The 11,720-nt window shown below is 50.6% G+C and overlaps 1 protein-coding gene across 2 annotated transcripts; it reads left to right on the top strand.

Annotated features, from left to right (window-relative positions):
* Positions 1-2,154: 2,154 nt before the first annotated feature.
* Positions 2,155-7,773, top strand: LOC148662580 (uncharacterized). 2 transcript variants are annotated; one of them, XM_088632261.1, is made up of 7 exons: positions 2,155-2,836; positions 3,236-3,302; positions 4,647-4,846; positions 5,606-5,760; positions 5,994-6,457; positions 6,783-6,991; positions 7,465-7,773. In XM_088632261.1, exons 2-7 carry the CDS (start codon positions 3,287-3,289, stop codon positions 7,666-7,668), a joined length of 1,248 nt encoding a protein of 415 aa, XP_088488387.1. In that variant the 5' UTR covers positions 2,155-2,836; positions 3,236-3,286; the 3' UTR covers positions 7,669-7,773. The 2 variants fall into 2 exon arrangements, with proteins under 2 accessions (XP_088488387.1, XP_088488388.1); XM_088632262.1 differs by lacking the exons at positions 2,155-2,836; positions 3,236-3,302; positions 4,647-4,846 and adding an exon at positions 4,877-4,898.
* Positions 7,774-11,720: the final 3,947 nt, after the last annotated feature.

Here is an 11,720-nt window from a genome sequence, read left to right on the forward strand (position 1 = left end):
TGTGCGTGTGGGGGGTGGGGGGGCAGAACTGTACCGTTTTCCAATGCATTCGACAGGATCTGTCGAGTTCTTGGCACATACATGGTCATTAAGAAAAACTGCATAGCGCCCCAACATCATATGACACTGTAGTGACTTTGATTCGAAAAACACGAAGTGTAATACCGTTCATTCTTTAGATGATAATAATAATAATAATAATAATAATAATTGTTTACACTTATATAGCGCTTTTCTGGACACTCCACTCAAAGCGCTTTACAGGTAATGGGGAATCCCACTACCGCCGCCAATGTGCAGCCCCCACCTGGACTCTTCGTGATGGGATGATCTGTTAAGAGCTGAGACGCGGCCCTCGGTTTGTTTTGACCTCGGCAGAACTGGGAGCACGGTGGCTTTTGTTCTCGGTTCCCGTTCGGCTTCAGGGCTGTTGTCATTTTTCCGTTTGTAAGCATTTTCCTTGCCGGCGCCGGCGATTTGCCCGGCGGGCGAATCCGGGGCGAGCAAGGCTGCTTTCTGCTCCGTTTCACAATGCGCGTGCCAATCTCGTTTTTCGCCCTAGCGTGTGAAATTAGGGAATCTGCCGAGCTGTCGCTCTTTGGACTTTTCTGCGGTACAAAAAAAAAACAAAACAACCCGAATAGCCGCGGGGGACGTTTGTGCTGATTTTGCACATTTCAAGGTTTTTCAGAACGTCTGCTCGTGTATTTAGCGGGAGGGAGTGCGCTTTTGTGAGCTGTGGTTGACCCCAGAATAAATTCCCGCTTGTGGATGTCCTCTTAATCCCCTTAATACCCTGTGCATGTGGCACAAAAAAAGCTCTTGCTACGGCGCTAAAAAATATGTGTATATTTTCAACAGGTTTACACTCTGAATCTATAGATTCCTTTCTAAAGTCTCCTCTATGGTTGATGAATTAGGAAAGAGCTGCTGGTACGGGTGCCTCTATTACACACACAACCATGAGACCCAGTGATGCCGTTTTCTTAGCAAATGGTAGATTTCTGTCCAAGCCATTTGAAAAAGTGTTGCTTGTGAGATCTGCGTTCTTGGTTTCAGGCATATCTAGAGCAAGCACTTCAAGTTAAGGGCCAATGGGAAATTTGGCCAGGGTAACACCCCTACTCTTCTCCAGAGACACCTCGGGATTGTTAATGAGCACAGAGAGTCAGGACCTGGGTTTGACGTCTCATCCGAAGGACGGCGCCTGTTTACAGTCCGGTGTCCCCCGTCACTATACTGGGGCATCAGGACCCACACAGACCGCAGGCTCCACGCTGCAGGTCCGAGCTGAGAGAGTCACTGTAGGCAATATATCACTGGACAGGCCAGACAGCCCTCGCACAACACACACACACACCTGTAGCAGCAGGTGCAGACATACAAACGCACAACTGAGACGCACACTTGTAGCCGCAGGTGCAGACATACAAACGCACAACTGAGACGCACACTTGTAGCCGCAGGTGCAGACATACAAACGCACAACTGAGACGCACACTTGTAGCCGCAGGTGCAGACATACAAACGCACAACTGAGACGCACACTTGTAGCCGCAGTTGCAGACATACAAAAGCACAACTGAGAGACACACACACACCTGTCGCTGCAGGTGCAGACATACAAAAGCACAACTGAGAGACACACACACACCTGTAGCCGCAGGTGCAGACATACAAACGCACAACTGAGAGACACACACACACCTGTCGCCGCAGGTGCAGACATACAAACGCACAACTGAGACACACACACACACACACACACCTGTCGCCGCAGGTGCAGACATACAAACGCACAACTGAGACACACACGTATAGCAGCAGGTGCAGACACACACACACCTGTAGCCGCAGGTGCCGACACACAAACACAACTGAGAAACCGAAAACGCTATTTGTTACAGAAGTCAAGATCCCGAATAAGAAGCGGTGACGACAACCAGCGGACCCGTCCGGCTCCTCTCGCCAGAGCGCAACCATGAAGCCGTCTCCCCCGCTTCTGTGCGGGGCCGGAAGTGACGAAAAGACTAGGCGCCCCCCCGACGTTGCTCGGCGACGCACAGCCGGCGCAGGTCGCCGAGAGGGAGAGACCAGCTGAGGCGGCGGTTTGCCCCGTCTCCCTCAACGCGAGTTAACTGTCCTGCAAACTGACCGGCTCCCCTCTTTTGTTTTTTCCGCGACGCTGCTGGGGGGAGAAAATAAAGAGACATTCCCCTTATTCCGTCCTCCTATGAGGTCGAATGGCCGTGACTAAAGTAGAAAATATGGGCAAAAAAACGAGCTCCTTTTATTTTTTGGCGCACTAGGATTAATTTTCGGGGGGGAGGGCGGCCTCTCAATTCAATTCAATTCAAGGTGCTTTATTAGCATGACCGATGGGTACAATCAGTGTCGCCAAAGCAAATAAAAATAATAAAATTAACATGGAACAAAACAAAAAATAGAAGTAAAATAAAATCTACAGACATGTTACCGACATTTACAACAAAGCCATATTATAAAATATTGCCATATTCTGTAGGCGGCTGGAGCATTATTGGGAGACAGACTCACTGTTCCTCAGGCTGGGACACGAGATCACATACTGGGCTGCCAGATCAACTGAGTTCCCTCCTCTCTCTCTCTGCAAACCGGGTGGAAACTCTCCCCCCTTCAACCAAGAGAAAAGAAACGCGTCGTTAACAATAACACACAGTTACAAACAGCGAACCTTATATGGACTTCCTGTGGGCAGTGCGCAGCCCTATAAGAGGGGCCCGGAAGGGGGGAGGGTGCTCTCAGTTCTTCCAGTAGAGTCGAGGTTCAGACAGTGGTCTTTCAGGGCTGGGTTCAGGTGAAGACTTGCTGGTGTTCTCCGCTAGGGGTCTATTGTGTTTCCTGAGTGTGTCGCTTCTGGTTCTGAACTGGGGGTGGTCTCTCAGCGCTCTGACTGGCTTTAAAAGCTCAACTTGAGCATTTTTAATTGAAGCGAATTGCAGCCTGTGTCACAGCCAGACTGTTGTGTTGGAAGGCTGCTCGGTGTGGAAATGTGGGAGACTCCAGAGGTTTTATTTCTTCTTGGGTGGGTGGGGGAGTGGATCCTTCAAGTTCTTGTTTAAGAACTAGCCTGTGCCTTTCCTGCTTCTCCAGTGAATCCCAATTTGGCTGCTTACTGTCTCATTGCTGGGTTAGTAGTTGGAAGTGTCTTCACACCCGTTTGTCTAAATAACTTTTTTTTTTTCTGTCGTGACAGGATAAATTGGCTCTCTCTTTCTCTGACGGTCGCCTCCAGCGTACCATAACCATGTCTCAGTGTCACGGTAAGGAGGCTTCAAGAATATTCTTTTTGGGACATGCTGTTTAATTGTGAGGCAGTATTGGGGAGTAGTGGTTCCCCAATCCAGTTGGCCTTACAGCTCAGGGCACCCCACTCTTATCTAACTATATTTGGGGAGGGATACAGGCTTTGCCCTCCCCAGTAAAACAAACTTGCTGTGAATCGATCTGGTTCACACAGGAGCTTGTGTGTTTCGAGACCAGTAACCAGCCCCAGTTCTCTCCAGGCTGCACGCCTGACTCTTCAACTCGGTCCAACTTGGACAGTATACTGTCCAAAAAATCTTGTTTTCACCTCAGAAATATCGCAAGACTACACCCTGTGCTATCATTAACTGTGGCTGAAGAGCTGATCAACACATTTGTGTTCTCTCGAATTGACTACTGCAATGCTCTGCTCCCTGGGGTATCTCAATCTACTCTGAACAAACTGCAGAATGTCCGAAATTCAGCAGCCAGAATCCTGACCAGGTCTGGTGCAAGTGTTCACATAACTCCTATCCTGGAGTCCCTGCACTGGCTTCCGGTCAAATTCTGTGTGGACTTTAAAATCCTCCTGCTCAAAGGTGGCTTCTCAAAGCGCTTTACAGGATGACAACAATAAGTAAGAGTACACAATCACAATGTACAGAGGAGACTGTGGATGGTGGTACGAAGAGAAGCAGAGGGTTGAAGAACAGAACCAGTTCAGTAAAGGCTCTTCTGAAGAAGAGGGTTTGGAGTCTGGATTGGCAGGAGTTTAGAGAAGGTGACTCTCTGATATCCTTTGGCAGAGAGTTCCAGAGCTTGGGGGCACAACAGGAGAAGGCCCTGTCACCCCTACAATGCAGACGGGCTTGGTGGGGACAGTAAGGAGAGCAGGGGAGTAGGGCGATGATAGCTCAGACAGGTACTGAGGTGCCAAGCCACGCGGACCATTATAGGTGAGCAGGAGGGTTTTAAAGTCTACATGGTGGTGACTCTTTTTGTGAGCAAACTACAGTAGTCAAAGCCCCATCGTGTTCAAGAGCTGGGAACAAATGGTTCAGATAATTCTTGTCAAGCCAAGAGTTCCTAATGCTCTCCACTCGGAGGTATTCCTAGGTCATGGGGATCCCCTCCAGACCCCCAGTGTGCGGCCCCACCTGGATGATGCTTTCCTAAGAATACAACTGCTCAGCACCCTGGTCTATGGCAATCGAGAGGGCTGATCGAGAGTCTTAACTTGGATATCCAAATTCTCAGTTTGCTCAAAGTGGATGTGCGGACGTCTTCACCAAGCTTGAGTGCTCGAGGTTGTGGAAGCTAAAACTTTAAAGCCAATTTCAATTTTTTTTTGTCCCACTCAGACCTAGTGCCCGCTGACCGGCAGCTGATGAACGACATGGATATGTTCCGAGATCTGCTCCCGGCCACGGAGAAGACGGCTCTGCTCTTCCACCTGTCCTACCTGTGTCTGGCCGCCCACCCCGAGCTGGAGAGGAAGCTGAGGCTCAAGGCCACCGAGAGCCAGCAGCTGTTCGCCTCCTCCGAGGTCCTGCTGCTCCAGGTGGGTCTGTGTGCCTGCTGCTCCAGGTGGGTCTGTGTGCCTGCTGCTCCAGGTGAGTTTGTCTCTTGGGTCAGAGCTTAAGAATACAAGTTGAGCGATTTTAGGACCTGTCAGGCCCGTTTGGTATCTGCTTCAGTAACCGGGCTGGCCAGCTTGTTCCACACCCCCACCACCCTTTGTGTGAAGTGTATGTGTATTGCAATCAACCCAAGATGCACTGCACCCCCAAGATTTAATGCGTGTAACCCTTCAGCTTGGTGGTGTGGGCATCTAATAAGTGAGACTTTCTCCTTTCATCTGGATCTAATGGAAGACTTGTTTTGGCTCATGACTATTGATGTCTTAGTTCTATGAAACCTTTTCAACCCCTTATCCCAGGTCTTCATGGTGGGGGGGAGGGTGGAAGAACTATACCTTTGGCATAAATGTCAGTGTGATGTTTGTCAGGAGATGGGTGCTAAAATTGTCATAGAGAGTTGCATTCCTAGTTGAATGAAGTGCCCTTGAACTGTTTAGTTAATACTGAGGACACCCCAGTGGCTGTGTCCTGTGGAAGCCATTTTGGCTCAGGTATAGCTCCATAGAAGAGCCAAAATGGCTGCTGACGGCAAGGTCATTAGCGTGAAGGTCCTGCCAGCTGTGTTGGGGTTTTGCAGGGCCACAGGATTAAATAGGCCGGATAAGGGGCATCCTAAACTCGAGCTTGAAGGGGGGGGGGGGTGGGAGCAATGGTGCTGATGCTTGATCTCTCGCTCGCAGTGCGCCAGTACGGGGACCAACATCCTCGGCACCATGCTGCCGATGATCCGGACGGCGGTGAAGAAGAGGAACGTGCAGCTGGCCAAGATGTTCCTGGACAAGTCGATGGGCTGGATCAAGGACATCTGCCACCAGGTGGACCGCTCGGTGGACAAGTAAGCTCTGGCTTCGTTTTGTGGGAACCAGCCATTGGAAAGAGCCAAAGACTCTGGCTGCTTGTAAGAACATGAAAGGAGATATCCTGTTCTAACTGAGCGGCTTGTTCCCCCTCTCACCCCTCTTGGTGTACAGCACACAACCCTGCCTGGCTCGCTTGCTGGGATTCTCCTGTCCCATAACCTGCGACCTCTCCTCTTCACAAGAGGCTTACCACTCCCGTCTCTTCCAGGTACGAGGCTCTGGGCAGGGGCGTGGGCGACACCTGCAGGGACGTGGTCGAGATCAAGGAGGACCAGGAGCAGCAGGAGAAGAGAAAGAGCGCGGAGGCCCAGGCCCTGGAGGGACAGTCCAGCAAGCTGGACACCTCGGTCAAACAGCTGCAGGGGGAGAGGGACCAGCTGGAGAAGGACATCCAGGACAAGATCAAGGAGCTGCAGGGCCTCATCATCAGCATCGGGGAGCGGGACCGCAAGTTCGCCATCGTGGCGGCCGTGGTGCCCATCCTGGGCTCCATGATCTACGCCATCCAGAAGGCCGTCAACGACCCCAAGGACAAGGCGGCCTTGGAGTCCCTCAGGGTCCAGCTGGAGGAGCTGTACAAGAGCAAGGACACCAAGGTGTCGGAGCTGTGGCAGAAGGAGAAGGAGCTGTTCCGGCTGCAGCTGGACTACGCCAAGGTCCAGATCAACATCGGTAGGCGGGATCATGGGGCCTCTGGGACGTGTTTTGTGTGGGGTGTTGGCCTCAACAACGTGGCTGGACGGCTTGCCCCACACCCCTACCACCCTTTGAGTGAAGAAGCCGCTCCTGTCCTGACCGAAGTCCCGCTCTCGGCTTCAAGTCCATAGTGAAGTCAGGATTTAGGGAAATGCGTTTTTATTTTTTACGTGATTGTTTGCTTTTAACAGACCTGAGCTGTCACCAGAGTTGGAAACCACTTCTTTCTCTAATCCCAGAGTTAAATCTACCAGCTTAGCTCGGGAGATGATTCCTGCTTTCCTCTTCCTCTGCCTCCCAGGATCCATTGGTGATCCCAGCACGCTGGCGGAGGTCCAGGAGTGCCTGACCAGGGTCAAGGATATCCTGCTGCAGATGAAGAAGTTCTGGGAGATGACTGGCGTGGCTCTGGACACCTTCAAGCAGAGGACCTTCACCAGAGAGGACACGCTGGACGTCCTGGAGGACTGCGAGAAGGACTTCCTGTCCAGCCTGGATGAGGCCGAGCCGGTCAGTTTGTTTTTCTGCGCGGTAGATCGATTTTGGGGGGGGTGGACAGAGCTCTTTCGGGTTGAACTTCTCTGATCTGGTACCTGCTGGCCCAGATCTCTGTCCTGGACACCCCCAGACACTCTGACCTGTCCAGAAATTGTGCCACAGCACTAACAATCCTACGGGCAGCCCCTGAGCTGCTGATGTACTGGTTAGCATAGGTAGGGGGAGACCTTTCTCCACAAAAGGCAACGCTGTTCTCGGGAAGGAAGAGCCTTCCCCTGGGAAGCCGGGACCCGAATGCCGTGATCTACGTCGTTGAGCGGATGAGTTTCCTGGAAGTTTGGCCTCTGCCCTCAACTGTCATCCTAGATATTGTGGGTGGTGGTGGTGGGGGGGGGGCGCTTCCCAGTGGCTTCTGGGATATTACCCCGGTCGCTGAGTCTCATGACGGTGCTTCTCCTCCTCCCCCTTCCCCGCCCCCCCCGCAGATCTGGAAGAGCTTCTGCAACGTCTGCATGCACGTCCGCGGGATGTTCATCCTGCAGTCCAAGGAGGCCTACAGGTTCCTGGAGGTCAGCCCCTCGGCCCTGAGCAAGGCGCAGTGGCAGCAGGAGTACAAGAGAGTGGTGGCGCAGCTCGACAAGCTGAACCCCCCCGCCCCCCGGGGGGTGCGCGTCTTTTGGCCGGAGTAGCGCGATGGGGCCGAGAGAAGTGGGCTCAACCGCCTGACTCTATCTTGGGGTTGTGGGCTTCTGGCGCTGTGCAGTATGAACCGCAATAAAAACATTTGAGCAGTACCCTTGTGTTTTGGCACTTTGTTTTTGCAGCAACAAATGAGTTTTTTTTGGTGGGGGGGGGGATGATGCAACTTCCCCTCCCCAGCAGTGGGTCCTCGACTTTCTGGATTGTATTGGAAGTGGGGTGAAATAAGATCTGACGAGATGGCGGTGGCGGCCCTTCTCTGGAACTACATTCCCCAGAAGGCTTTGCAGAGTGACCCGCCATCTGCAGTCAGCTGACTCGTTTGGAAGGAGACCATTGGTTCCCTCCCTCACGCTTAATTGACAGTGCGGTTCTTGGTCTTGCCTCTGCTCTTGGTTTCTGGATTCCCTTTCAGTCACAAGGGAGGGGTGGGGTGTCAAAGTTCAGTCATGCGGTTCATGAAATTGTTCATGCTGTTCTGATGGGGGGGGTCCCTTTGTTTTGCTAAATGTTTCAGCTTCCTCAAATGGGCATGGTAACCCAAAAAGTGCCCCTGGAATACACTCCTGTCTGAACTGGGCTTCGGAAGCAGATAGTAGCCTTTAAGAAGAAATAATATTTAGGAAGAGTGGACCTGGGATGGTTTTCCTTTCCTTTTAGAAACAAATGTCAAATAAAGGAAAATGAACTATTTTTCCCCTCTCGTATTGAGTTCTGACAGTGTTCAAGAGCCTTCTTTTGATTTTTCTGGAGGGGCGGAACAGTGGTTTTAGCGCCTGATTGCGTACCTCTGGTGTGTATTTATAAGCGCCGGACAAGAGGCTGTCGACGTTCACTTCACTGACGGGGAAATAAACTGCAACCGGAAGAACCGCCCCAGGAAGAGGTTTCCTAGATCTCTGATTGGTCAAGAGGCGCTGAATGACAGCTGGTTCTACCTATCGGAGCAGCCCCCTTTCCTAAACCGGTCGATCTGAAAAACTATGAACATTTTCGGCCGCGATTTGATTTTGTTTCCTTAGTGCCCCGGGATAAATTTCTCTGGACAACGGTTTTGATGCGTTTTTGGCGCATTTGAGCTTTTGCGATTGTGTTTTGCTGGAGAATTGATGCGCTTTCGGGACGTCTGAAAACTGCGACGCTAGATAAATATTCCTATGGAAAAGCAGTATTTTGATTAAAAAAAAAACAACAAGAAACAGGTTTATTCCCTGCTGAAAAGAGAAGAACGCAAACGCAACATTTCGGCCGTGGATCCTTCTACAGGTGTGAGTATTTTGGTTTCTGCTGTTGTATCTGGTTGAGAAAAATAGTGTTGGCAAATTAAATGTAAGTTGTTTTATGACATATAGTCCGCGGTGTTGTTTTGATTTCGCCGGTGAAAATATTTGTATTTATTTTCGCCTTGTTTTTACACCTGTTATGCGGTTTCTGCCCGAGATGTTGTCCTCGGTATTATGCTATTGGTTTGTTTGTTTATTGCCAAATAGACGCACCGCTGTAAAAATAAACTTTATAGTTGTGTTCAGAGGCTACTGGGAATCTTTTGCGTTTGCGACGTTTTTTAGGAGCGCGTATTGTGTTTGTGGTAATGTACGCTTTGTAGTGTTAAAACGGGGACTGCTGGCCCAGTGTCTCCGACCGATTAAATCTCCGTCTCAGAAGAAATTATTAATGGTACTGCACAATGTGAGACATTCCGAGATCTTCACAAATTCCAGCAGCCAGATCACCCTGCAGTTCACAACTGGCAGTCCACTGGAGCCCAGCAGGTGTGAGCCTGGTCAGTACCTGGATGGGAGACTCCTGGGAAAAACTAAGGCTGCTGCTGGAAGAGGTGTTAGTGGGGCCAGCAGGGGGCGCTCTCACCCTGCGGTCCATGTGGGTCCTGATGCCCCAGTATAGTGACGGGGGACACTGGACTGTAAACAGGTGCTGTCCTTCGGATGAGACGTCAAACCGAGGTCCTGACTCTCTGTGCTCATTAACAATCCCAGGGCGTTTCTGGAGTAGGGGTGTAACCCCAGTGTCCTGGCCAAATTTCCCATTGGCCCCTTACCCATCATGGCCTCCTAATAACCCCCCTCTCTGAACTGGCTTCATCCCTCTGCTCTCCTCCCCACTGAGAGCTGCTGTGTGGGGAGCGTTCTGGCGCACTATGGCTGCCGTCGCATCATCCAGGTGGGGGCTGCACACTGGTGGCGGTAGTGGGATTCCCCATGACCTGTACAGCGCTTTCAGTGGAGTGTCCAGAAAAGCGCTATAGAAATGTAAGCAATTGTCATTCGAATTATTATTATTTGATTCGGGAACGTTGTGCAAGTCCCGCATGGGCGCCATGTTTGTGGAGATCAGCGCAGGGCCGGTCTCGTCACGGGCGAGGGCTCGCGAGAATTGTGACGTGGGGGGGGGCGGCCCTGCCTGCTGACCGGTCACTGTGGACTGAAAGCAGCGCCCCCAAACTGGGAGTTCAGCCTTCAGACCAGTTGCAGCAAACATGGCCGCTGAAATTAGCCCCCTCTATAACTTGACTTACCTTCAGTGTTGACAGCATGAAGTCTGCAGAAGAATTTCTCGCTTAGAATGTTTTTTCTTTCCATTTACAATGATGGTTTTCCTTTTTGTCTGTTTGCAGATCGTGCAGCAGCTCCACTGTTTCCTGTTTTTTTTTAAATTATTTGCTATATTTTCTCCTGTGATTCCTCCTATCCTTACCTTATATTGGGTCATTAAGCTACGGGGTGTCTTACCCGTGCGGCCCTGTTTGCTGGGTTGTGAGATGGTCTGATTCCCAGTTTCGTCTCCTTTGTGTTCGATCAGCAGCTCGTCTGGAAAGGGGTCTCGACACCCTGGATTGTTCACACTGCGCCGTGTCGCAGACGGTGCCTGCCGTCACCCCACTTTGGCCATCTCTGGACCTGTCATCGAGAGCATGAATGCTAAAAAAAAAAAAAACCCCAAAGAAATAGTTTTCGATCCCAGAACAGTTGGTGTGATCACACATAGGTAGTAATCCACAATAAACTTATAATAATAATAATAATAATAATAATAATAATAATAATAATAATAATAATAATAAAAAACTTTATTTTATATAGCGCCTTTAATGGTGGCTTCTCAAAGCGCTTTACAGGATGACAATAACAATGAATATGTAGAATACAACAATAAATGAGAAGAATACACAAGATAAAACACAATTACAACAATACAACAATAATAATAGAGGAGACTGGGGGTGGTGGTACTAAGAGAAGCAGAGGGGTGAAGAACAGAACCAGTTCAGGAGAGGCTCTTCTGAAGAAGAGGGTTTGGAGTCTGGATTGGTAGGAGTTTAGAGAAGGTGACTCTCTGATATCCTTGGGCAGAGAGTTCCAGAGCTTGGGGGCACAACAGGAGAAGGCCCTGTCACCCCTAGAGTGTAGACTGGCTTGGGGGGGACAGTAAGGAGGGCAGAATTTGAAGAGCGGAGGTGGGGAGTAGGGCGATGATAGCTCAGACAGGTACTGAGGCGCCCAGCCATGCAGAGCCCTATAGGTGAGCAGGAGGATTTTAAAAGTCCACACGGAATTTGACCGGAAGCCAGTGCAGGGACTCCAGGACAGGAGTAATGTGAACACCTGTACTAGACCTGGTCAGGATTCTGGCTGCTGAATTTTGGACCTACTGCAGCTTTCATGCCACCTTATCCCTCAGGTTGATTCATATAAGTACTCATGGACCGTAAACCTGTGCTGGTCTACTCATGTCAAGACTGTTTGCTCCAAAGGTCAGCAGCGCTTATATTTCTTGCGAAGACTACGAGTATCTGGGGTTCGACGGGAAGTGATGCTTCTCTCCTGCCGCGCTGTAATCGAGAGCGCGATCAGATACGGTGTTTCGGTGTGGTTCGGGCACCTAGCAGTTCGTTTGACATGCCAAATGACCCGCCTCATCCAGACAGCTCTGAAGGTCAAGGGAGCGAGACAGCAGCCCCTCCCTGCTGACAAGCTTTGAAAAATCCGCCAGGAAAAAAACGATATCAGGTCCTTCCCACATC

This window comes from Lepisosteus platostomus, chromosome 5 (genome assembly GCF_059453375.1).
Source record: "Lepisosteus platostomus isolate fLepPlt1 chromosome 5, fLepPlt1.hap1, whole genome shotgun sequence".
Lineage (NCBI taxonomy): Eukaryota > Metazoa > Chordata > Actinopteri > Semionotiformes > Lepisosteidae > Lepisosteus > Lepisosteus platostomus.